Source organism: Bos mutus, chromosome 28 (assembly GCF_027580195.1).
Source record: "Bos mutus isolate GX-2022 chromosome 28, NWIPB_WYAK_1.1, whole genome shotgun sequence".
Classification (NCBI taxonomy): domain Eukaryota; kingdom Metazoa; phylum Chordata; class Mammalia; order Artiodactyla; family Bovidae; genus Bos; species Bos mutus.
Window position 1 is genome coordinate 26,346,178 of NC_091644.1, and position 24,863 is coordinate 26,371,040.

Genomic DNA, 24,863 nt, shown 5'->3' on the forward strand with positions numbered 1-24,863 from the left:
TATCCCTGGGTTTTCAACAGTTAAATGTCTTTACCACCTCTTTCTAGTTATTATGTTAATAGAAAAGAAACTATCCCCACGTATTACCAGTGCCCTTTCCCACTTTATTTAGAGCTCTTGGACTGTAAATTAAGACAACTAGAAAAGTAGAGGCCTTCCAAGTAATCTTTTCAAGGCACTTAGAAATGCTTAGCAAACATTGGCCTGCTATATTCTCTAAGCACCCTAATAATGAGAAAGTATCATTTCTTTCTCAATGTTTGCCTTCTCTTGAGTTTCACTACTGTACCATTTTTGCCCTGGATATTCATAATCCCATAACAATTCAGTCTCATGCCAGACCAAATTCCTGTATCACTCACACATTCTCTTGAGATCTCTAGATCTCTCCTAATAATTTCATAAATGTTATTAATTATAAATGGTTAATATCTTTCCATCACATTTGTACTTAAATGGGGATACCTGTATATCACAAATTTGTCGGTATGTAAAATAATAAGGCATTTAAAAACTAATGTATATAGCCAGTGCTTCTCTATATGTTCTTTACCTTTACATAGAAATGACATGTTATTGTTTCCCGTTTATAGCCCTTCTCCCCTCTACCATGTATAGGGTAGACATTTTTGGAAATAGAAAATTCTGTGTATGAGTAAGGCCTGGATATATATGACCTCCTCATGTAGAATCTTCAAGCTTGAAGGCCCTTAGGATGTTACAGGCATTCCAGAATGCAATACCTGAAACATTCAGAAAGATGAGGCTTAATGTTGTTCCTCCCACATTCACTCTTACTTTGAAGAAATTAAGTTCCATCGTATGATAACAATTCCTTCCAATGCTTAGCAAAGCCCATTGTTGAGAAATTTTCTTACAAGTTAGATACATATAGATCATACAGATATATAGGTCATATATCTATATGATCTACATATGACAGTACATACAGATCAGTTAGGCACACTTATCAATTGGAAGCGTCTGACTGGCATGTTTTTAAAATTGCAAAGGACTGTGAAGCTCCTCTCTGGCTGTGGTATGTGCTTAATGATGGTCCCTCCCACCACTGTAAGGAGCAGGCTGAACTACTGCTTAGGTTTTATTTGTCTTGATCAGTCCAAGGTATCTCTTCTCCATTCTGTCTTGTTCCATGATAGATAAAAATACACATTTGTACTTAAATTTTTTATGAGTTCAGTTTGAATGATGACACAACTTGGGAGCTCTGCCTTTTGTTCCAGACTCTACTCTGTAAGGACTTAAGAGTGGCTGATTTAGTGCCAATATTACTAAAAATCAAAGATAATTGACAGGTTAATCAAATGAAAATATGTATAAAGAAGAGTAAAAATCAGCACATAACAGTTTAAAAAATAAATTGCAAAATTTATTAAGGTTATATTTTAGGATATCTAATAATATATCTAGTAATACATACAAACATATATCCAGTAATATATACAAATAGCTGTGAAAAGAAGAGAAACAAAAAGCAAAGGAGAAAAGGAAAGATATAACCATTTGAATGCAGATTTGCAAAGAATACCAAGGACAGATAAGAAAACCTTCCTCAGTGATCAGTGCAAAGAAATAGAGGAAAACAATAGAATGGAAGAGACTAGAGATGACTTCAAGAACATTAGCGATACCAAGGGAACATTTCACGCAAAGATGGGCTCAATTAAGGACAGAAATGGTATGGACCTAACAGAAGAAGAAGATATTAAGAAGAGGTGGCAAGAATACACAGAAGAACTGTACGAAAAAGAGCTTCACGACCCAGATAATCACGATGGTGTGATCACTCACCTAGAGCCAGACATCCTGGAATGTGAAGTCAAGTGGGCCTTAGAAAGCATCACTACGAACAAAGCTAGTGGAGGTGATGGAATTCCAGTTGAGCTATTTCAAACCCTGAAAGATGATGCTATGAAAGTGCTGCACTCAATATGCCAGCACATTTGAAAAACTCAGCAGTGGCCACAGGACTGGAAAAGGTCAGTTTTCATTCCTATCCCAAAGACAGGCAATGCCAAAGAATGCTCAAACTACAGCACAATTGAACTCATCTCACACGCTAGGAAAGTAATGCTCAAAATTCTCCAAGCCAGGCTTCAACAATACGTGAACCGTGAACTTCCAGATGTTCAAGCTGGATTTAGAAAAGCCAGAGGAACCAGAGATCAAATTGCCAACATCCACTGGATCATGGAAAAAGCAAGAGAGTTCCAGAAAAACATCTACTTCTGCTTTATTGACTACGCCAAAGCCTTTGATTGTGTGGATCATCACAAACTGTGGAAAAATTCTTAAAGAGATGGGAATACTAGACCACCTGACCTCCCTCCTGAGAAACCTGTATGCAGGTCAAGAAGCAATAGTTAATAGGGAGGAGGGTTCAGGATGGGGAACACATGTATACCTGTGGCAGATTCATTTTGATATATGGCAAAACCAATACAATATTGTAAAGTTAAATAAAATAAAATTAAAAAAAAAAAAGAAGAAGAAGCAACAGTTAGAACTGGGCATAGAACAACAGACTGGTTCCAAATAGGAAAAGGAGTGCGTCAAGGCTGTATATTGTCACCCTGCTTATTTAACTTATATGCAGAGTACATCATGAGAAACGCTGGGCTGGATGAAGCACAAGCTTGAATCAAGATTGCTGGGAGAAATATCAATAACCTCAGATGTGCAGATGACACCACCCTTATGGCAGAAAGCAAAGAAGAACTAAAGAGCCTCTTGATGAAAGTGAAAGAGGAGAGTGAAAAAGTTGGCTTAAAGCTCAACATTCAGAAAAGTAAGATCATGGCATCTGGTCCCATCACTTCATGGAAAATAGATGGGGCAACAGTGGAAACAGTGGCTGACTTTTGGTGGGGGAGGGGGGGCTCCAAAATCACTGCAGATGGTGACTGCAGCCATGAAATTAAAAGATACTTACTCCTGGAAGAAAAACTATGACCAACCTAGACAGCATATTAAAAAGCAGACATGTTACTTTGCCAACAAAGGTCCGTCTAGTCAAGGCTATGGCTTTTCCAGTGGTCATGTATGGATGTGAGAGCTGGACTATAAAGAAAGCTGAGTGCCGAGGAATTGATGCTTTGGACTGTGGTGTTGGAGAAGACTCTTGACAGTCTCTTGGACTGCAAGAAGATCCAACCAGTCCATCCTAAAGGAAATCAGTCCTGAATATTCATTGGAAGGACTGATGCTGAAGCTGATGCTCCAATACTTTGACCACCTGATGTGAAGAACTGACTCATTGGAAAAGACCCTGATGCTAGGAAAGATTGAGGGCAGGAGGAGAAGGGGACAACAAGGGTGAGATGGTTGGACGGCATCACTGACTCAATGGACATGAGTTTGGTTAAACTCTGGGAGTTGGTGATGGACAGGGAAGCTTGGCATGCTGCAGTCCATGGGATCCCAAAGAGTCGCAAAGGGCTACTGAACTGAACTGAGTAACACATCTAAGTACATATATATAAAGTTTATAATTTTAGGGAATTTTGACTCTTCCTATGGAAACAAAAGTTTCTGTTAAAATATCAGAATGTGGTGGTAGAACAAGGCTAACTTTTTGACTCATATCCCAACTCTGCTGTTTAATGTCTGAAATTTTAGGCAAAGTGTATAACCACTTAACAGCCTTTCATTTTTCATCTTTAGAATTAGCTCTATAGTACCCGTTTCATCATAGTATTGTTATTGTCTGTAAGATATGTATAAGAAAAAAGTTTTTACCCTATAAAAATTTTTGTGATAAAGTAAATATGGTAGTTCAGAAAATAAATAGGTCTGGTTGGGTAAATCTTGGTTCATGATGCATAACATTTACCTTCAAGAAGCCGTTCAAAGTAATTATTTTTTAAACCCTGAGCACAAAATAGATGTCATTCACATAACAACCTTTCCAGTGGTCACATAATTGGCAGTGGTCAGCCTAATTGGTGAATTTCCTACATTCTCTAAGTTTTCTCTTTATTTCCAGCCAAAATCTCTCTCGTGTGACATATTATTTCAGTCATTCTTAACCACCTCAGTTGTCTAATGCCTTTGTGTTTCTGTCACATCTACCTTTTAATTTCTTATTTTGGAGTAGTATTTTTATTTTCTCCACTTTTATCCCAATGAAAATATCCTGTCCATTATTGGTAGCCACTAGTCACGTGTGGCTATTTAAATTTAAATGAAGCAAATTTATTATTATTATTTTTTAATTTTAATTAATTTATCTATTGGCTGCTCCATGTGGATTCTTAGTTCCCTGACCAGGGATCGCACCCATGGCCCCTGCATTGGGAACATGAAGTCTTAACCACTGGACTGCTAGGGAAATGTCAAGCAAAAGTAAATTTAATACTCATTTCCTCAGTCATGCTAGCCCCATTTCAAGTGTTCAGATAGCCACAAGGACAGTGCAGGTATATACGTTTATATCAACGCAGAAATCTCTTCTTGAAAGCCTCCCCCTGAATGTTTACCATGGAAGGAGAAAATTATACCAGTGTATTTTGGTGTCATTGTGTTGTCTCCAGTCTCAGCTGAGCTTCTGGTGCCATTTGGCAGCCTTTTCTATGCCCCCTTTGAGCTTCGTTTCCTAAAGCAGTTATTCCAAGGTGTCACTACTCTATTCAGCTTCTTCCTTTTTCCCTTAGTAGATGACCTTGCTCCTGCAGCACAGATGAATTTGAGGCTATAAGCAGGAACCCCCTTAACTTCCTGCCCTTAAACCTATTTATGTACCTTTGCTTACCTCGTTTTCTCTTATCTCAAGAGATGTGTCCCTTTGTTCCATGACTAATTCAAGTTTACAAATACTTTGGGGGCATCTGCTATGTTGTAGGCACATTTCTAGGTACTTAAGGTATAGCCAGAGAAGGCAATGGCAACCCACTCCAGTACTCTTGCCTGGAAAATTCATGGATGGAGGAGCCTAGTGGGCTGCAGTCCATGGGGCCGCAAAGAGTCGTACACAACTGCTGCTGCTGCTACTGCTACGTCACTTCAGTCGTGTCCGACTCTGTGCGACATGGCAGCCCACCAGGCTCCTCCGTCCATGGGATTTTCCAGGCAAGCGTACTGGAATGGGGTGCCATTGCCTTCTCTGTGGACAGAACTGAGCAACTTCATTTTCTACTTTCTTTTCTAAGGTATAGCCATGAACAAAAACTAAAAATAAATTCCCTTCCTTCAGGGAGCTTAACTTAGTCAGCAGAGACAACAAACAAAGTAACTATTTGAGTATATTAGAAAACATAAATGCTATGGAGAAATATAAAACCTGGTAAGAAGTATTAGCTGGAACAGCAAAAATAGAAAGGCCCTAAAATGAAAGCATTCCAAGAACATCAAGAAACAACTGTCTAGAGGTTAGTAGAGAATGCGGTCTTCCCTCTTGCTCAGTCAGTAAAGAATCTGCCTGCAATGCAGGAGACCAGGGTTCTGTTCCTGGGTCCAGAAGATCCTCTGGAGAAAGAAATGGCAACCCACTCCAGTATTCTTGGCTGGAAAATCCCATGGACAGAGGAGCCTGGGGGGCTATAGTCCACGGGTTGCAAGAGTCAGACACGACTTAGTGACTAAACCACCACTACTAGAGGATGAAGTAAGAAAGATAATAAAAGTAGATTTAAGTGGGGCTTTTGGGGGCTTTTAAAAAGACTATTTTTTGTTCTGATTAAAATTGGAGTAGAAACCTTGAGAGGATTTTGGTTTAGAACACAGAAGTAGAATAGTAAGATGGATTCCCATATACCTGTCTTCCAGGTGTAACAGTTACTAATTCATGGCCAGTATTGTTTGTGTTACGGTTCCTCGTGTATAATCCCATGTATTAGTATTCATCACCAAATGTTTCTCTTTATGTTTATGTGTGTCTATACATAAATAAATTTAAAAGTGTCTGTAATTAATTCTAACTATTTACATTAGTCATATTCTAAAAAGTTACAAGTTCCCAACATTAGAAATGATAGAATGTCACATGTTTATTCACTTGCTTTCTTGTACATTGTGCAGCTTACCACCCTCAAGCACTGACATTACCACCAACAGTATAATTACTGAAAGCAGTCTAAATGTTTTGTTGCCGTTCTTTTTATCTTTAGGATATATCCCACTAGGGATGTACTCATTTTCTTTTTCATGTGTATTATTGTCTTGAAATTTTTCCTCTCTATGCCTTGTGTTTTAAAAGGCATATACCCCTGTCCTTGTGTTCTGAAATCCATCTTCACATACGCATTGTGTTCATTTACCGTATCTTAAACCTATTCCTCTTTTTTTTCTCATCATATAAATAAATTCAGTTATCTGCATCCTAATATAAAATATAAAGGTTCTCTGATCACACCCATTCTTAACTCCTTTAGCTACATAGCTGGACTTAAAATCTTTTTATATTTTCTAACCTCCCAATAGCATCTCCAGTTATTGCAGCCTGACTTCTAGTTCCACTTCCACAAAACTAATGTTACTGTTAAGATCACTAATAATCTCTTTATAAAAAATAGATTATTTCAGTCCTCATTCCCCTCCTACTGGACCTTTGCATTTAGCACTGTGAATCACTGTCTTGTGTATACTTTTATTAACTGCTTCAAAGATTTCTGTAGTTTTAATGTAGGGTCATTTTCCACGGTCTTGCTTTTTGGTGTCGTCTTTCACTACTCAATCTAAGCAGTGTCATATTTCCAGTTGCTTTCACTATCGTTTTAAAACTCTTATCTTCTGAATCTGTACCTCTAGTCCAGACCTCCTTGCTGTACTGTAATTCATTTAACATTTATTTTTTTAGCTTCTTCTAAGTGTCCAGCGTTGTTTAAACATAATTTTAAACATTGTTTAAACATAAATTCCTGTCCCTTTGGAGCTTAAATTCCAGAAAGGGCACAGTAGAAAATAAAAATAATAATAAGTAAGTAGTACAGTGTGATGGTAAAGCATCTGTCTACAATGCAGGAGACCCGGGTTCGATCCCTGGGTCGGGAAGATCCCCTGGAGAAGGAAATGGCACCCCACTCCTGTATTATTGCCTGGAAAATCCCATGGAAGGAGGAGCCTGGTAGGCTACAGTCCATGGGGTTGCAAAAAGTTGGACACGGCTTAGCAACTTCACTTCACTTCACAATGTGATAGTTTAATTATTGCCACGATAAAAGAAGTAAAGCAAAGTAAGAGCTATTGAGAATGAGGAAGGGGGAGGCAGGCTAGCGTGTTGTGGTCACAGTAGATGTCATTGAGAAGGTGAAACCTGTATTTGCTGCTGCCTACTACAGTGGTAAGTTTCAGCACTCAAACCTTGTCTTTCCTAATAATTTTGTATCCTGGCTAAAGGCGTAACAGTATCTACCCCATTTTGTCAAATCAACATCTGAGAATGTTTTAGGTTCCTCTCTTGCCCTTACTTATTGGCTCCAAAAATTGCTGATTCTGCTTTAACATTGTATTTGTCCACAACATCCTCCGCATCTCTGTTGTAAAGCATCCATCCTCATTTGGCTGGACTGTTACGGAGCTCTCTAAATAGGGTCCTTCAGTCTTCCTGCTCGCTTACTCCATTGTCTGCACTCAGTCCATCTCATTGTATTTTGAGTTCTCCATATGGGCCATGCTGTTGCATCTATGTCTGTGTCTGCACATGCCTTTCACATGTCCTAAGAGCCCTTCTTTTCTGCTCTACCATATCCTGATAGGTGCCATTATGTTTTTGAAGTTTCAACTCAAGAATCTAGGTATTCATGCTTTTCTCAAGTTCCAACTCAAATGCCTCCTTTTCTGGGGTATCTTTCCTGATATACGTATCAGGACTGTCTTTCCCCACCATCTTGGTCTCACCTCTGTGTTATATGTAAAACCGTTTAATCTGTTCTGCAGTGGTGTGTCTATTAGTCTCTGTTCCTCCAGGCTGTAATATCATTCTACAGGCTGTAGGATTCACAGGGGCAGAACTTTGGTATTCAGAAGTCTTGTTGAATGAAATGTATTTCTAATATGTTTTACTCACTCTCCAGCACTTAGTGTTTCAAACATAATTCCAACAAATTATCTAATCTGATTTCCTCTACCATAGCATATGAAATATCAAAAACAAAGTTTTAAAAAATATGATGATGGTAGATTGGGAGCGTGATAGCACAAAAGGTTACAGAAGAAATTGTAGTTACAACTCAAATTTTGTCTTTGTAGGACAGTTTGGTATAGAAGCAACAATACTTTATATCAGTCAATAATTAGACTATATCATAACAGTTAATCAATAATGATGATAATTGCATTATTGAAAAGCTGAAATTTTATTTAGTATGTTATTAAACGAAGGAACTCTAGAAATATTTGCAGAATTAGTGGGATTTTGATAAATTTTCTTATTTCTGTAATGTTTAAAAACTGCCCTTCTTTTTATAATCATTTAATATGCCTCACTCATTTTCTGTTCTCTTTTTTCCTGATAAGATTTTCTAAGTACATTAAACTTACCCTTTCCGAATAGCAAAACAATGACCTGGTAATTGTGATAAGGTACAGGTATGCATACTACCTTGCTTAGCAGTCATAGGTAATTAAGATGTTCTTTTATTATGAGACTTTGGAGTTGTAATTTTAACTCCCTCCTTTTTTCTGAATAACTTGACACATTTGTCATGTATTTGTATTTTCATCATATTTGCATAGACTTAATGAGGAAACAGATACTTAACTTGGGGTCATATGATAAAAGTCTAATTAAGTCACTTGGCAGATCCAACAAGACCGTCAAGTCACAGGACTTGTTGATTATTTCAGTTTGGACTAGATATATTGTTATATTCATCCTAAGAGAAGTATTATATAATCTTAAATGTATAGGTTTGTCATTTCCATAACAGTATATTGGAAATAGTGAAAATCAGCCCTGGAATGTGTGGTATGGTGTTAATTTTGAAATTAAATCTTCTCTGGCTTTTCTCTAGTGTCGAAGTGGGAGCTACTGTCCAGTTGCGGTGCGGTGGCTTCTCTTGTTGAAGAGAACAGGCTTGAGTAGTTGCTGCATGAGAGTTCATTGGGTGCGGTTCCGGGCTCTGTAGAGCACAGTCTCAGTAGCTGTGGCACACAGGCTTAGTTGCTACACGGCATGTGGGATGTTCCCAGACAGGAGATGCAGTGCATGTCTCCTGCACTGGCACATGAATTCTTTTACCACTGAGCCACCAGAGAAGCCCCGCGATTTATATTTTAAAAATAAATGTTCACTCTGTATGATCAGAATAGTCATTGACTAGGAATTACTTTTAGTGGATCACTTTCCAAAAAACTATACAAGCGTATAAGTTTATTTCCTCCTCAGGTTGAGCTCCCTCTCTCCCTCTTCACAAGATACAGTGAGACTGCCATCGGTGGAGGGCTCATCAAGAGGAAGAGAGTTGCCTTTTTTTGTTTTATTTTCTTAAACGTAGGCTGTTCTGAAGGAATATTTTCAGTTACTATTTTGGAAAACATTAAACAGTTCCCAGGCCTTCCTGAGTTTGTTCAGTTGTAAGTTTGAGGAAACTGCAGTTAGTAAATTGTGGTTGGCAGATGCTGTAAGCAGGTGACTCAATAGGTTGAACTCAGGATGACTCAACTGTGTAAAAACCATGCTGATAAATAACTTGAAAGAAAAATTGCCTTCCAGACTTTTGAACCGCCATAAAAAGTTCAAAACTATTATAAAAGGTACCACAAAGAATATTAACATGTGGTTTAGAAGGAAACACATTTTCCTTCAAGTGGTTTTAAAAGTTTTACTTAATTGTTCTGATTTTTGCTCTCTGGTAATTCTGAGAGGAGAGGACACTTAGCAAGTTGTAGTTGAAAATGCAGAAATATTATAAGTCTTAATCAAGTTTACTCAAGAGAACACTTTTTAAAAGGTCAGTTTCATTCAGTTCAGAGATGAGCAGAGAAACCCAAATGGTAGTTGTTTTAAATTAATTATAATAATAAAATATATAATTATAAATTAATATAATTAATAAAATAATCTAGTTGGCTTTTTTTCTTTAACTTTGATATAACTGAACAAATAAAAATAAAGCAAGTAGGTGCTTTGTGAAGAATTGATGCAAGAGGGGACTTCCCTGATGGTCCAGTGGCTAAGACTCCAGACACCCAATGGAGGGGACCCAGGTTTGATCCCTAGGCAGGGAACTAGATATCAAATGCTTCAACTAAGACCCAGCACAGCCATATAAATACATTTTAAACAAAAACAAAAAACCCTAAGAATTGTGTAATAGGACATGTATATTAATATAGTATATCCCATTCTAAAATCCCATCTGAGATCTGATAAGTTACTTATACCTGATAAATGAGAGTTTATTGTTTTGATAACTATTCCAAATTTTGGAATACTATATTCCTGTGAACCGACTTTAGCAACCATCATTTTCTGTGTATAACAAAATAATTTGGTTAATTGGATTTCTTTTTACTTCTGTCATCATGACACTAATACCATAAGGAAGATACTGAAAACCCAGCAGAGAGTATTCACATTCTTTATTCTGCCAGTTCATGGTTTGGACAATGGATTTGTGGAAAGGGCTTTGACATTATGCAGATTCTTGCTAATGTGCCTTCTAGCCATGTGATTTGGGGTAAATTACTTAATGCTTGAATTTGTTTCATCTGTAAAATGGAGAGAATAATACCAGACTAGCAAGGAATTTGTTAGGATTAAATGATGTTAATATTTGTGAAGTATTAATCTCATCTGTCAATCAAAATTTAAGATTTTTTAAAAATTGCTTATACTGTTAAGTGAACATGCTTATTAAATAGATACTTTTTAAAGGCTGAGAAAAAATTCGTCCCATTAATCATATACAGTCAGTTTAGGATATGCTGCTGCTGCTGCTGCTGCTGCTGCTGCTGCTGCTAAGTCGCTTCAGTCGTTTCCGACTCTGTGCGACTGCATAGACGGCAGCCCACCAGGCTCCTCCGTCCCTGGGATTCTCCAGGCAAGAACACTGGAGTGGGTGGCCATTTCCTTCTCCAATGCATTCAAGCATGCTAAGTCACTTCAGTCGTGTCCAGCTCTGTCCATGGGATTCTCTAGGCAAGAATACTGGAGTGGGTTGCCATTTCTTTTTCCTAATTTAGGATATATTTAAGCTGTATTGAAACTGTAGGATACCACTCATCTAAATTAACCAAAATCAACCAGGGATTATAAAATTATATATAGATAGGACTTAATTATCTATTGTTTAACTTATATACAAAATTATATGATTGTCTTTAAAAATTATGTGGTGAAGTTTTTAAATTAATTTTTTTCTATCATTAGCTTCCTTCTGTGTCACTCAGTTTGAGTTTATAATTATATAATTTATATGAGTATATGATCAACTGAAAAAAAAAACTTTTCTGTTTTAAAATACCTAGACTCTCCATATACATGCATTAATTTGATTTGTTATTCATTTATTTCCTTAGATTACTAAAAAGTTAAATGTTGGGTAGAAGAGTATGTAGTTGAAGATACTAAAACTATGGAAAACCATGTTGTACAGTGATGAAGATTTTGAGAAATAGCATGGGAGTAGGTTGTTCAAAGCTTATGTAAATTTTTTAAGAGAGTACTAGCACATAGAATAATAATCATATAAAAATAGTAGGCTTTAAAATGACAAATTTCTAATTAAGTTAGGCAAATACAGTACTTTAGGGGTAAGAGGAAGTTTGCTTGATATTAAGATTGTGTAAGGAAGACTTGAGATTGCTGGATTATGGAGTTGAAAGCAGACTAAAAGAAGATACAGTTCAGTTCAGTTACTCAGTCGTGTCCAAGTCTTCAAGACCCCATGGACTGCAGCCCTCTAGGCTTCCCTGTCCATTACCAACATCACCTGGAGCTTGCTCAAACTCATGTCCATCGAGTCGGTGATGCCATCCAACCATCTCATCCCCTGTCGTCCCCTTTTCCTGCCTTCAATCTTTCCCAGCATCAGGGTCTTTTCCAGCGAGTCAGTTCTTTGCATCAGGTGGCCAAAGTATTGGAGTTTCAGCATCAGTCCTTGAAATGAAAATTCAGGACTGATTTCCTTTTGGATAGACTGGTTGGATATCCTTGCAGTCCAAGATACTCTCAAGAGTCTTCTCCAACACCACAGTTCAAAAGCATCAATTCTTCGGCTCTCAGCTTTCTTTACAGTCCAACTCTCACATCCATACCTGACTACTGGAAGAACCATAGCCTTGACTAGATGGACCTTTGTTGGCAAAGGAATGTCTCTGCTTTTTAATATGCCGTCAGGTTTGGTATAGCTTTTCTTCCAAGGAGTAAGCGTCTTTTCATTTCATGGCCACAATCACCATCTGCAGTGATTTTGGAGCCCCCAAAAATAAAATCAATCACTGTTTCCATTGTTGCCCCATCTATTTGCCATGAAGTGATGGGACCAGATGCTATGATTTTAGTTTTCTGAATGTTGCGTTTTAAGCCAATTTTTTCCCTCTCCTCTTTTACTTTCATCAAGAGGCCCTTTAGTTCTTCATTGCTTTCTACCATAAGGGTGGTGTCATCTGCACATCTGAGGTTATTGATATTTCTCCCAGCAATCTTGATTTCAGCTTGTGCTTCATCCAGCCTGGCATTTTGCATGATGTACTCTATATATAAGTTAAATAAGCAGGGTAACAATATACAGCCTTGATGTACTCCTTTCCCAATTTGACACCAGTTGTTGTTCCATCTCCAGTTGTAACTGTTGCTTCTTGACCTGCATACAGATTTCTCAGGAGGCAGGTCAGGTGGTCTGGTATTCCCATCTCTTTCAGAATTTTCCACAGTTTGTGGTGATTCACAGAGTCAAAGGCTTTGGCATAGTCAGTAAAGCAGAAATAGATGTTTTTCTGGAACTCAGTTGCTTTTTCGATGATCCAGAGGATGTTGACAATTTGATCTCTGGTTCCTCTGCCTTTCCTAAATCCAGCTTGAACATCTGGAATTTCATGGTTCACATACTGTTGAAGCCTAGCTTGGAGAATTTTGAGCATTACTTTGCTAGCGTGTGAGATGAGTGCAGTTGCGCAGTTTGAGCATTCTTTGGCATTGCCTTTCTTTGGGATTGGAATGAAAACTGACTTTTTCCAGTCCTGTGGCTACTGCTGAGTTTTCCAAATTTGCTGGCATATTGAGTGCAGCACTTTCACAGCATCATCTTTTAGGATTTGAAATAGCTCAACTCAAGGAATGAACATTACCTCTTTGTCATACTGACATCATTAACTTATTTTCCCACAATTTCTTGTGAGCTGAAATGAATTGCAGAAACATTCATTATTTCAGATAGGATGTGTAGTCCAAATGCCTTTCAGAAAAAGTTTTCTCTCCCATGAATGGTGTCATAAACTTTTTACATTTTCCAATCTGATTGACAGAAGAACTGGAATACATTTAAATTTGGTAATTCTTGAATGATGGTAAGCGAGAATTTTGTCTTCCAGAGGTTTTATGTAGTGTATATAAGTAATGAGTCCAGTGCTCTTGACTCTAAAAATATTGATGTGTGGTTTATATGCAGTGAATCATATAGATCCTAAATAAACTATAACAATTTAAATTTTGCCTAAAACTTAAACTTTTAACAGTGATTAAGAATCTGGAAATTTTTAGGTTTTATCATATATGTTGTAAAGAAGTCACCAAAATTGGCAATACAAGATTTAGAATTATGTTAGAAAGATTTGGGGCTTTGCTTGTGGTTCAGCTGGTGAAGAATCCACCTGCAGTGTGTGAGACCTGGGTTTAGTTCCTGGGTTGGGGAGATCCCCTGGAGAGGGAAAGACTACCCACTCCAGTATTGTGGCTTAGAGAATTCCATGGACTGTATATGTATAGTCCATGGGGTGCCAAAGAGTCAGACATTTTAGAAACAGTTTAGCGTTCACCTTATGTAATAGAAAATATCAGGTAAAATATTTGAAATATGTTGGTCATTGCTCCCAGTAGTATTTTGAGATAATTTTGTGACAGCGTGTGGTGATGTGTTTTCTTCCTCTTAACCCTAATCACTTTCTTTTCAGAGTTGTCACATGGTCAGCCCTTGGAGGAAGTAGAGAAGCAAAGAAATTAAGATTTCTTTGTCTCCCTGTTTGTTTCTTCCTCTCCCCTGTTTTTTGTTTGTTTGTTTTGAATGAGTATCTGTGTTCCTTAGGAGACAGTATAAATGAGATTATATTAAATTATCTTATGGAGAAAACACTCATTTTGCAGTCTTAAGATATATGAACCATAGGATAAATTTTGGGAAATTTCTTCTTTTTTAATACATGTTCCTATTTTTACCCTACTCTGGAGTCCAGAGAAGTGCATAGTACTGACCTCTGTATATAATTCTTATTGACCCAAAGGATTGAATCTTATCTTTCAAAATGGATAACTTTTCTACACTGAAATCAAGTACACTATTATATTCACAGAGTGCAGGAATGTACCCGGGAAATTGTTTTACTTGTGAAAGCCTTAAAAAAATGACTTGTCTTAAAATATTCTTTCTTTAATAATGAAAAGATTTTGGTAATTGGTTTGTTTTTCTATCCTGATGAATATGCAGACATTTATGGAAACAGTTTGCAGTCTGTTTGCCATTGAACTGCATTGCCTTGATGAGAAGTTTTAAATTTTGGTTTATACTAGTAGTTTATGTGTTCTTTTAAATCATGGGTAGGCAGAGTGACTGCAGGTCAAATCAAACCTCCTTCCTGTTTTTTATAAGGCCTTTCACATTTCTAAATAGTTGGGAAAAGACTCAAAAGAATGTCATGACACTGATCAATCTGTGAAATTCTAATTTCATATAATGCCAGTAAATAAACCTTATTGAAATGCAGCCATGCCCATTCAGTTACATATTGTTTATGGTGTTGTTTGGCTGCTCTGGGCCCTATAGTAGCAGAGTTGAGTCGTTGAGACAGGGATGGTATAATCTGCAAAGCCTAATGTGTTTACTCTTGGCCCTTTAGGGGAAAAGTTTGCCAACTCTTGCTTTAGATCAGGAAGATATATGGAAGCCCTCAGTGGTAGCTGCATTTAATTAAATTGCAGATGGTTAGACAGTTGTGCTTTCTGAAGACCTCTGTAGTAACTCTCAGACTTAACAGATTTCCAATTTCAGTAGAGCCTTATTAACAAATTGGGTTCTTTTATAAGTTATACAGGAACTGGCAATAATAGCAGTTGATGTCACTCTTGATCTATATGAACCTATCATTCATGTTATTCATTGTTGGCTAGCAACCTCAGGGATCTAAGGACAAGCATTTGTAGTTTTGCTGAAGCATGAATTTAAATTATGACTGTGGCAAAGTGATGTTGCAAAGCATGTTCAATCACCCAATCTGACATTCAAGATACAGTTTCTTTTATGATTACTCTTATAAAATACAGTCAGGTATGATTTTTATAGGGGAATTTATGTAATATAATTGGATTTAAGATGTCATCACAAAGGTCAGGGACTTTATTGCAAGAGGAAAAAAAATTCTGTTACTAAGGCACACTCAGTATAAGTTTGAAAGCAGGCCTTAGGTCATTCTCCATTGAAAATTGTCCAAAGGGAGAGAAGCTGCTCCAGTTTTATATTTCTTATTTTTCAATTTGTAGATATGGTGTATAACAGTGATTGATTTGCAGATATTGAAAAATCCTTGCATCCCTGGGATGAATCCCACTAGATCAATGGTGTATGAGCTTTTTAATGTAGTGTTGAATACAATTTGCCAGTGTTTTGTTGAGGATTTTTGCATCTATGTTCATCACTGATATTGGCCTGTAGTTTTCTTTTGTGTGTGTTATCTTTTTCTGGTTTTGGTATCAGGGCAATGGGAGCCTCATAAAATGAGGAAGTTTTCCTTCCTCTCCAATTTTTTGGAACAGTTTCAGAAGAATAGGTTTTAACTCTTCTCTAAATGTTTGATACAAATTTGCCAGTTAAGCTATCAGGTCCTGAACTTTTGTTTGTTGGGAGATTTTTAATCACAGTTTCAATTTCAGTGCTTGTGATTGGTGTATTTATATTTTCTCTTTCTTCCGGGTTCAATCTTGAAAGACTGTACCTTTCTAAGAACTGTCCCTGTATTTCTTGTATCCTAAAATGAAAGTCATCAGTTAAGACTTTAGAGCAAATCTCTTAAAATTGTTAAGCCAGTCAACTCAGTCATATTGATAGAAACTTAGAACTGGTGTACTGTTACCTGTTTCATGGCTCTGCTGGCTCTTTGGTCAGTATTTAAATCTAGAGGATGTGTAACGTAAGGGAAATATTTGTTGAAATAGTAGGGAGCACTGTTATGGTATGACAAACTGTTTCTTTATTATCTTAGAAAGTGTGTTATATATCCTTTGAGCACTGTCGTGTTATTGCTGTTTTGTAAACCTAGCCAGGCATATATGAAAATTTTAGTGCTGTGATCTTTGTTTTCCCATTAGTAAAATATTTATTGTTTCCCTTTGAACTGGGATGAAGCAGAGAATTGCACAAAAATTAGGTTAGTGCAGTAGTCTTACTGTCAGAGTAGATATTCCAACCTGATTTTAGCTTTTATTTTTTTTTATTTTTTATTTTTTTGATTTTAGCTTTTAAAATGATGCTTTTTAATGTCATCATATTCTTCTGTATTCATGAGGAATACATGTGTGTTTCGATCATCTCATTGTAATTCAGGGTAATGTTTACCTAAAAATACAGCATTTGAGAATTTGTAGATCATGATTATGTCACATTGCCAAAGTGATTGTCTTCTCTTTCTTTTATCCTTTCTTGTTATAAGATGGCATGAATTTAACATCCTAAGTCTTTTCTGTTTGATGAGTGTTAGACTGTTTCTGTATGCAGAAATTCACATGGCCAATATAAGGTTGTATAGAAAGATAACTTCCACCTAATGTTGAATTCTTTGTTTTTAACCCATTGTGACTTAATATCTTAATATCTTTCCTCTATTCCATTCCTCTCCTCCATATAATGAAAGAAATGTGTCAGATTTTGAATGGCAGTGACAGTAAATAGTCTATTATTTATGCCTTTTTGTTATACTAGTTCATGAGAAAACAGAATAAGTGAAGAGGCTGGGGTTTAGAGTCACAGAATTAGATTCAAGCTCTCTCCATCACATCCTGACTGTAACCATGGACCTCTCTGTGTATAACATGTAAAGGGGTATAATAATCTCAGCTCTACAAAAATTCATAGGTTTGGAAAGCATCCATAGTATCTGCCATGGTAAATGCACAATCTTGTTAGCTATTTTTCTTTTTTATTATTTACATTAAGGTGTCACTAATACTCAATTAAATCTAACTTCTGTCTTTTCAAAAGGAGGAAAGTAACAGCACACAAGTGAGCAATAAATAAATAGTCCAGAACTTCACTTAAGGCATTATTTAGAACTTTCCCATATTTTCTATATAAATTTCTAGTACAACAGATCTTGTTGCACTGATTTTTTGTTTTCCCATTAGTCGTTTGCTGGAGGTTGTAACTTGTGTAATTAATACACTGGATGGAGTTTATGAAGAAGATTCACAGTGCTATTCCTTCATTATCTGGGGAGAGGAGATTAATGAATGCATGTTACTTTAGTTATATAATATGAAATTGTTGGGGGGTAATTGCAGTTAATGAAAAGCTCAAGGCAGAGCTGAATATGTTAGTTCCATTCTGTCAAAGATAGTGAATATTTATTAGTAATCTATGATTATGGTGCCCTTCTCTGTGAGTCTGCATTATAGCCTTGTATCTCATTTTTTCTTTTTATACTCTCACAACATTAGGTCAATAAATGGGGGGAGAAACTTCATTTGGCAACCTGCTAAAACTCTTAACAAGATTTGATCTTTTGTTCTTTTGTGAGCCTCTTTAAAATGGTAATGATGACTACAGTTCTACAGAAGTGCCTCTTTTTGGGGTGGGGGAAGATTTCAGTTTCTCACTCTTAGCATCAAGACTGACTGCCTCCCACTGTCATAGGGATTTCCCTGGTGGCTCAGATGGTAAAGCGTCTGTCTACAATGCGGGAGACCTGGGTTCGATCTCTGGGTTGGGAAGATTCTCTGGAGAAGGAAATGGCAACCCACTCCAGTACTCTTGCCTAGAAAATCCCGTGGACAGAGCCTGGTGTCCATGGGGTTGAAAAGAGTCGGACAGGACTGAGCGACTTCACTTTCACTTTCAAGCACAATAGAGAACATACAGAAAACACTGTCCCTGCTCTGTAGGAGCTTACATTCAGTTCAGTTCAGTCACTCAGTCATGTCCAACTCTTTGCCCCATGGACTACAGCATGCCAGGCTTCCCTGTCCATCACCAACTCCTGGAGCTTGCTCAGACTCCTATCGAGTCGGTGATGCCATCCAACCATCTCATCCTCTGTTGTCCCCTTCTCCTCCTGCCTTCAATCTTTCCCAGCACATGGTGTTTTCCAATGAGTCAGTTCTTCACATCAGGTGGCAAGCTTTGGGTATAATTTAGCCCCATCATTATTTAAAGAGAGGAAGGGAAAGGATTTTAAAGGCAAAGACAATGACATACCATTCAGGATAGGTAGAGTACATAGGGAGATAAACATAATCTCATCAACTCCAGAGAGAGTTGGTGCAGTGAATAGGAGAAGGGAAGTCGTCTGTGGGATGCAAGTAAAGGAAGCAGGATGTCCTTAGGCATTGAGTGGAGTAAGAAAGATCATGTGGCCTTTTCCCCAGATATATTCGCATCAAGTGGGAATGGTTGGTGACAAGACAGAAGGCTAAAAAAAATGTAATCATGTGCATCTGAGGATCAAAACTGAAACCAGGCTATAAGAATTTGAAGAACAATGAAAATGCCTCTAACTTACAAAGCACTATATGTAGAGAAAGATTCCAGCAGCAATATGACTATCATAGTCAGGCGTGTATTGGGATAATTTTCATGGGTTTTAATTAATTTCATAATTAACTCATAAATATGTAAATGGCATGTCAGTACCATGGTTAAATTAGAATTGAATGTGTTAAGACTAGTTTCTGAAATTTTTTAAATTATTGTAAAAACATACTCGTTAATAGGAAAAGAGATATTAGTAACCCTGCTTAAAACGCTGAGGAAATTGATACATAGAAATTTGAACTTACATAAGGTTATGTGAGTAAGTAGACTGATGCTGCTGCTGCTAAGTCGCTTCAGTCGTGTCCGACTCTGCCCAACCCCAGAGACGGCAGCTCACCAGGCTCTCCAGTCCCCAGGATTCTCTAGGCAAGAACACTGCAGTGGGTTGCCATTTCCTTCTCCAGTGCATGAAAGTGAAAAGTGAAAGTGAAGTCGCTCAGTCGTGTCCAACTCTTAGCGACCCCATGGACAGTAGCCCACCAGGCTCCTCCGTCCATGGGATTTTCCAGGCAAGAGTACTGGAGTGGGGTGCCATTGCCTTCTCCAGACTGATACTATCAACTTTTAATAGTATACTTTTTTTTCCCTAGAAATGAATGGGTCGTTATTGAGACGATAACTGCTGTCTAATGATTTTGGAAACGTAGCTCTTTTTTTCAGTCTGTTGAATTAAAAAAAAAAAGGTTTAGTCACTAAGTTGTGACCGACACTTTTGCAACCCCGTGGACTGTAGCCCACCAAGGCTCCTCTGTCCAAGGGATTTTCCAGGCAAGAATACTGCAGTGAGTTGCCATTTCCTCCTCCAGGACATCCAGCATGAGTCTTCTGCATTGTCAGATGGATTCTTTACAGCTGAGCCACCAGGGAAGCCTAACCTGTTGAATAAATAAAACATAAATATTGAGCAAAACTTACATGTCAGTAGTTTTAATTATAAAAATTTCTGTATAGGAAACTGATTTTATAAATCCTACCTGTACTTGTCTACAAAACATTGGCAGTGCTGCTTTAATAGCAATTTATACCATTCCCCTCCCCAAAATAGAAAGGCTTGGCAGCAGAACCCTAAACGTAAATTTCATGTAAGTCAGCTGTGATACCCATGTAATTGTGTGAATTTTCTATGTACTCATCGTTTTCATGCCAGTTAAATGTCTAGAATAAGAGTAAGAAGAACGATTATGATAAAGATAGGCATTGAAACAAAACTCAAGCTGTGGAAACATAAAACCATAACTCAAACACTTGAAGGACCATCATTTAGGAAAATGATTAGTGTTTGACTTCAAGGAGTTAAGTTTGGATCTGTGTATGGAAGATAAAGTGAGAAATAACTTGGTATCTGTCGGAACTGTCTGGAAATGGTCATTGTTTTCCTTGGGAAACAGAAAGTTTCCTGTGTTTTATCTGTCATGGACTTCACTGTCACCTCGTGTACATCAAGAGGGTTAGCGTCTACACTCCCCATGATACTTTCTGTTACTCAGGTAATGAGATTCACACAGTGCGCAGTGTATTACTAAAGTGGAGTGGAGAAAAGGGAGTGTTAGGAAGTTTCTTTACAAAAGGGAAGACAGGTCATGGGCTGGGCTTCCCCCATCGCCCCCATGACAGATTTTACCTACTTTTTTGTGTGACATCTTTCCACTCCAGTATTTGCTTCTGCTGTGAAGCAGCATTTTTGTATATTTTCCAAGGAGAGCAAAGGTGATAAGTGTAAAGGTCTTACAGTTTTGTTTGTTGGTGTGCACTGGGTATAAACAAAATATCAGTGTTTACCACAGTATCATTCGAGAAATGCAGAGTGGTCCCGTAAAGCAGTGATGAGGTGAGAGGAAAAGTGCTCTACGTGGATGAGCGTTAAAGCATGAAGTATGACCTGCCTCATTAGGGATTCTCTGTACTCTTCAGCCCCTTTTTGGCTTTTCCAAACAGCTGAATTATTTTTATCACCAGATAGAATTTTCCTCTTGTAGCACCTTTCTGTTCACTGGTTCCCATGATCTGCTCGTCCACTTTGAAAAGGGCCGCCAGATTGACAGTGCTGCTCTGTTCTTCCAGCTCTACTCTAGGGCCCCTGCCACTGGTCTCACATGCAGGAGCAGCAGAAGTGCTTTGAGAGAGAACAGAATGTCAGAGAGTCCATCGGGAGGCCAGCAGATTGTGGGAAACCATGTGACTGTGTGATTCACTCCAAGGAGAGAGCCGGTTGTTTCTGTGTCTAGATCCACCCTGTTATGAGGATAATATCATCAATAATGTAATTTAAATTGCCTGGATGCTTTGACACTGGCTTGAAAAAATAAAACTTTCATCGGTGAAGTTACTGGTCAGATGAGTTGGAGTAGAACTGAATTTGATGGTGTTTAAATCAAGACAGTGGTTGTCTTGTCAAATAATGACTTGTTTGAACCTAATGTTTTAGGTATAGTGGGGAGAGGACAACTCATCTATGTATGTATGTATTGCTTCCCAAAATACTCAGTTTGATTTGTTTGCTACCAACCTTAGATGACCTGAAGCTATTTGGTTTGTATATTGCTTCTAACAGTGAAACCCTTAAAAAGGTGACTTATATAAGGCTTACAGTTAGAGAACACATTAGTACATTTCATATTTTTCCTTAAAGACATTCTTGTCAAAGATCAAATCTTACCATGGGTTTATTTCTTAGGCTCTGTTGTTATGTTACTGCTAATGAACTATAACTTATGAATTTGCATTTTTGCATACATTTAGATAAAGGAATTTTCTTCAGTCCTTAGAACACATAGGAGGGAAGGTTGGTAACATTAATGTTAGGACAGCGTAACATGGACCTTTCTCTTAATCTATAATTCTAGGACGACATAGACAGCCTAAACCCAGTTCTCAGGGACAACCCGCAACTTCAGGAAGAAGTGAAAGTCTGGGTAAAGGAACAAAAGGTTCAGGAGATTTTTATGCAAGGTAACTGTTTTGAGTTATGCATTAATTTTTTTGTTTTTTGAACTGGGCAATTTCTTGTTTGCTTTTGGTTGTTTAGTTACATGCAGTATAAATAGAAGACCCAGTCTAATATTTTCAATTATATACAGGCCCCAGAAAATAATAGCAAAATCAGAATAATTTCAATAGGAAGTTGATAACTTCGCTAGTTTACTAATTTGAGCTAAATGCCTGGAATAAAATTCTGACCACACAGGTGTTTTGTTGATAGGAAAATTTCCGTATTACGGACGCTGTAGGTGTGTCCTTCCTGGAGAAGGAAGCATTGTTTTCTGTGGAGGATTGCCCAGAGCCACAGTTGATTTCCTTTGAAGAATGCTGTTGGTATCTGATAAAAATGGCTTATTTCAGTTTGCCTTCCTCAGCAATGACCACAATACTAGTCTTAGTTTTATTTCCTTTTTTTAGTAAGATATAAGCTTGTCCTCAGTTGAGATTTTATGTTTCTAAATGATTTCTTTTCCTGTCAGTAAAACTATGTATTGAAAACATAAGCTTTTTGTGAAATTGAACTGAAACTGGAACAATACGACATGCAGTATCAATGTTTGGTTGATTGTTTTTAAAAGGTAATCTTGTTAAATTCCCATGTTTATCTCAGCCTCAGCTTCCATGCCATTTAATTTAAGCATTAATAGAGATAATCTCAGAGTTGTGGCTTCCTTTCATTGAATGTTTTTTTTAATAGCGAATCATCTACTTATACGTTCTTCTTAGGCTAAATATTTTTTAAACTTTTAATATGGAGAATTTGAAACATATACAGAAATAGGCACATAAAAGTTCACTGAAATATCCTCTGTCAGCCCCAACGACTATAAAATAAAATCTTGATAGATTGTGCCCCATCTATACTGTTATTTCCATCAATTTTAAGACATTGCTGGGTTCTATTTTTAAACAGATGCCATACTATTATTGTGCTGAAAATTAGTAGTTCCTCAAATAATGATTACTCAGGTTCAAGTTTCCATTTGTCTCATAAATGTCTTCATTAATTTTTCACAGACTTGATTTTTATTTATTTTTAATCCGGGACCCAAAAAAGGTCCACAAATTGACTGGTTGATATGACCTCTCTCTTTTTTTCTTCTTTCTTTCTTTGCACTTTATGGAAGACGCCAGGCTACTATTTTTTTAAGTAACCCTTTTTCCTTGTCATATTCTTAGAGATGAAATGATTAAAGCAATAGTCCATTCCATCCTAAGCAGAATTATTTGAGGCTGACTCCAGATTGTGTTTGGTGGTAGAACAAGACCGTTAAGGTAGTGTCCTGATGGGAGTTGCAAATTGGCGTATTTGGAGTTTTCTGTAAGCTTTTTCAGTATTCCATTCAGAAAAACTAATTTGGAGTCTATTTCTTCCATAGTTAGAAATTCTAAGCCTATATTTTGTAAAACTGATTATAGGTATGAATATGTTTAATTTACAAGTAATATGAAATACTTTCTACAGATCTGTTAATTTGATATATTTAGACTGTTGCTGGCATAGTCTTTTAAAAACTAGCAAACATTAAACCATTCATTGATGTGCTAAATGTCTTAATTCTAGAAGAAAAGGCATCAACCTAGGAATCAGAAAAATAAATTCAGTCCTAGTTCTTTCACTTAAAAATTTATTTAACCTATCAACCTCACTTTCTTAATGTTTATAAACAGGAAAACACCTCAGAGTTGGAGAAGATTAAATGAGAATTTATAAATCGTGAAAGCATTTTGTAAATTGTTAATGTATAATACTATCATTAATAAAGTATACCAGTTTTCCTCCCTCACAATTCTTTTTAAACTTTCAAATATTTGATATCATTTTAGTACCTGTGAATTGAAGACATTTTTATCTCCATTGTGTTGACATATTTAAATATATACAGATATATGCATATATTTTTTATTATTTAATCATTGCCTATTTTCTGAAAGATACCTGCATATACATACAGATATTGTTGTCTTACAATGTGAATTTAATCCAGAAGTACACCAGTATGGCATTTTACTGTCATAAATTCAGTTAACAGTTTCTGCATGTTTTAAGACTTTGGCAGCTTTTCCAAACTGTTGCAGGAATCAAAATTTGTAATTGCTTATGGTAAAAGTTTTAGCAGCTAAAAGGCTCGTACATCAAGTTCCACATTATCTTTTCGTTTCATCCATGAAGTCGTGTATGATGTGTGGTTTTGTGTTTTTTAAGGTCCTTACTCCTTGAATGGATACAGAGTGAGAGTATATAGACAAGACTCTGCCACCCAGTGGTTCACTGGCATAATTACTCATCATGATCTCTTCACTCGCACCATGATCGTTATGAATGATCAGGTAAATAGTCCAGATGTGGAAAAGAAACTGTTTACAATTCACATACTCCATTCCTCCCCACCCCCAGTGGATCAACAGATTGGTACTGTTTTCCATCTCTAGGTTTTTTGCGGTCATATAATCCTAAAAAGTTCACATTTATATGATGTTACATAGAGTTCACTTGAAGTTACAGCAAGATAGTGATGCCAAATTTATTTCAGCACTGAGAAAATCAGTCCCTAAAATGGAGGCATCAGACTTTCTTGTGTAGTCTTTTTTTTGGTTCATCCTTAAGTCAGGTAAAACTTTCTTAAAGTCTTAGCTTTTCTGTCTCTCCAGTAATAAAAGATATTTCCCAAATGGTTTCTTTTCACAAATGAAAACTTAAATGTCCTCTAAAGTTCTTTTTACATTCAATTTCAGAGTTGTTTTACTCCTTTAAGTTTTATAGTGAATATGGAGAATGTTAAGGATATGAATCATAGGGAGTTTTAAGCAACAGTCTGAAATTAAATTCTTAATTTCAAATCTTTTAAAGCTGTACTGTATTTACCCCCCAGAAAATAGATTATTTGCATTTTCCTGACTGGATGGATTGTGGAGGGTATCTGAATAAATAAGAACTCCCTGTATAAACAATGCAGATGCTTTGGTTAAAAT

The 24,863-nt window shown here is 37.0% G+C and overlaps 1 protein-coding gene across 7 annotated transcripts in view; it reads left to right on the top strand.

The window, feature by feature from the left end:
* JMJD1C (jumonji domain containing 1C) overlaps window positions 1–24,863 on the top strand; it is a 316,933-nt gene that overhangs the window by 245,585 nt on the left and 46,485 nt on the right. For 4 of the 7 annotated variants that reach the window (XM_070364920.1, XM_070364919.1, XM_070364918.1 and 1 more), the window contains 2 exons: window positions 21,755–21,860; window positions 24,097–24,221. In XM_070364920.1, the coding sequence (XP_070221021.1) occupies window positions 21,854–21,860; window positions 24,097–24,221 (132 nt within the window). In that variant the 5' untranslated portion in view covers window positions 21,755–21,853. Of the gene's footprint in view, window positions 1–21,754; window positions 21,861–24,096; window positions 24,222–24,863 lie in introns of those variants that run through there. The other 3 variants (XM_070364922.1, XM_070364925.1, XM_070364924.1) reach the window with 3 other exon arrangements.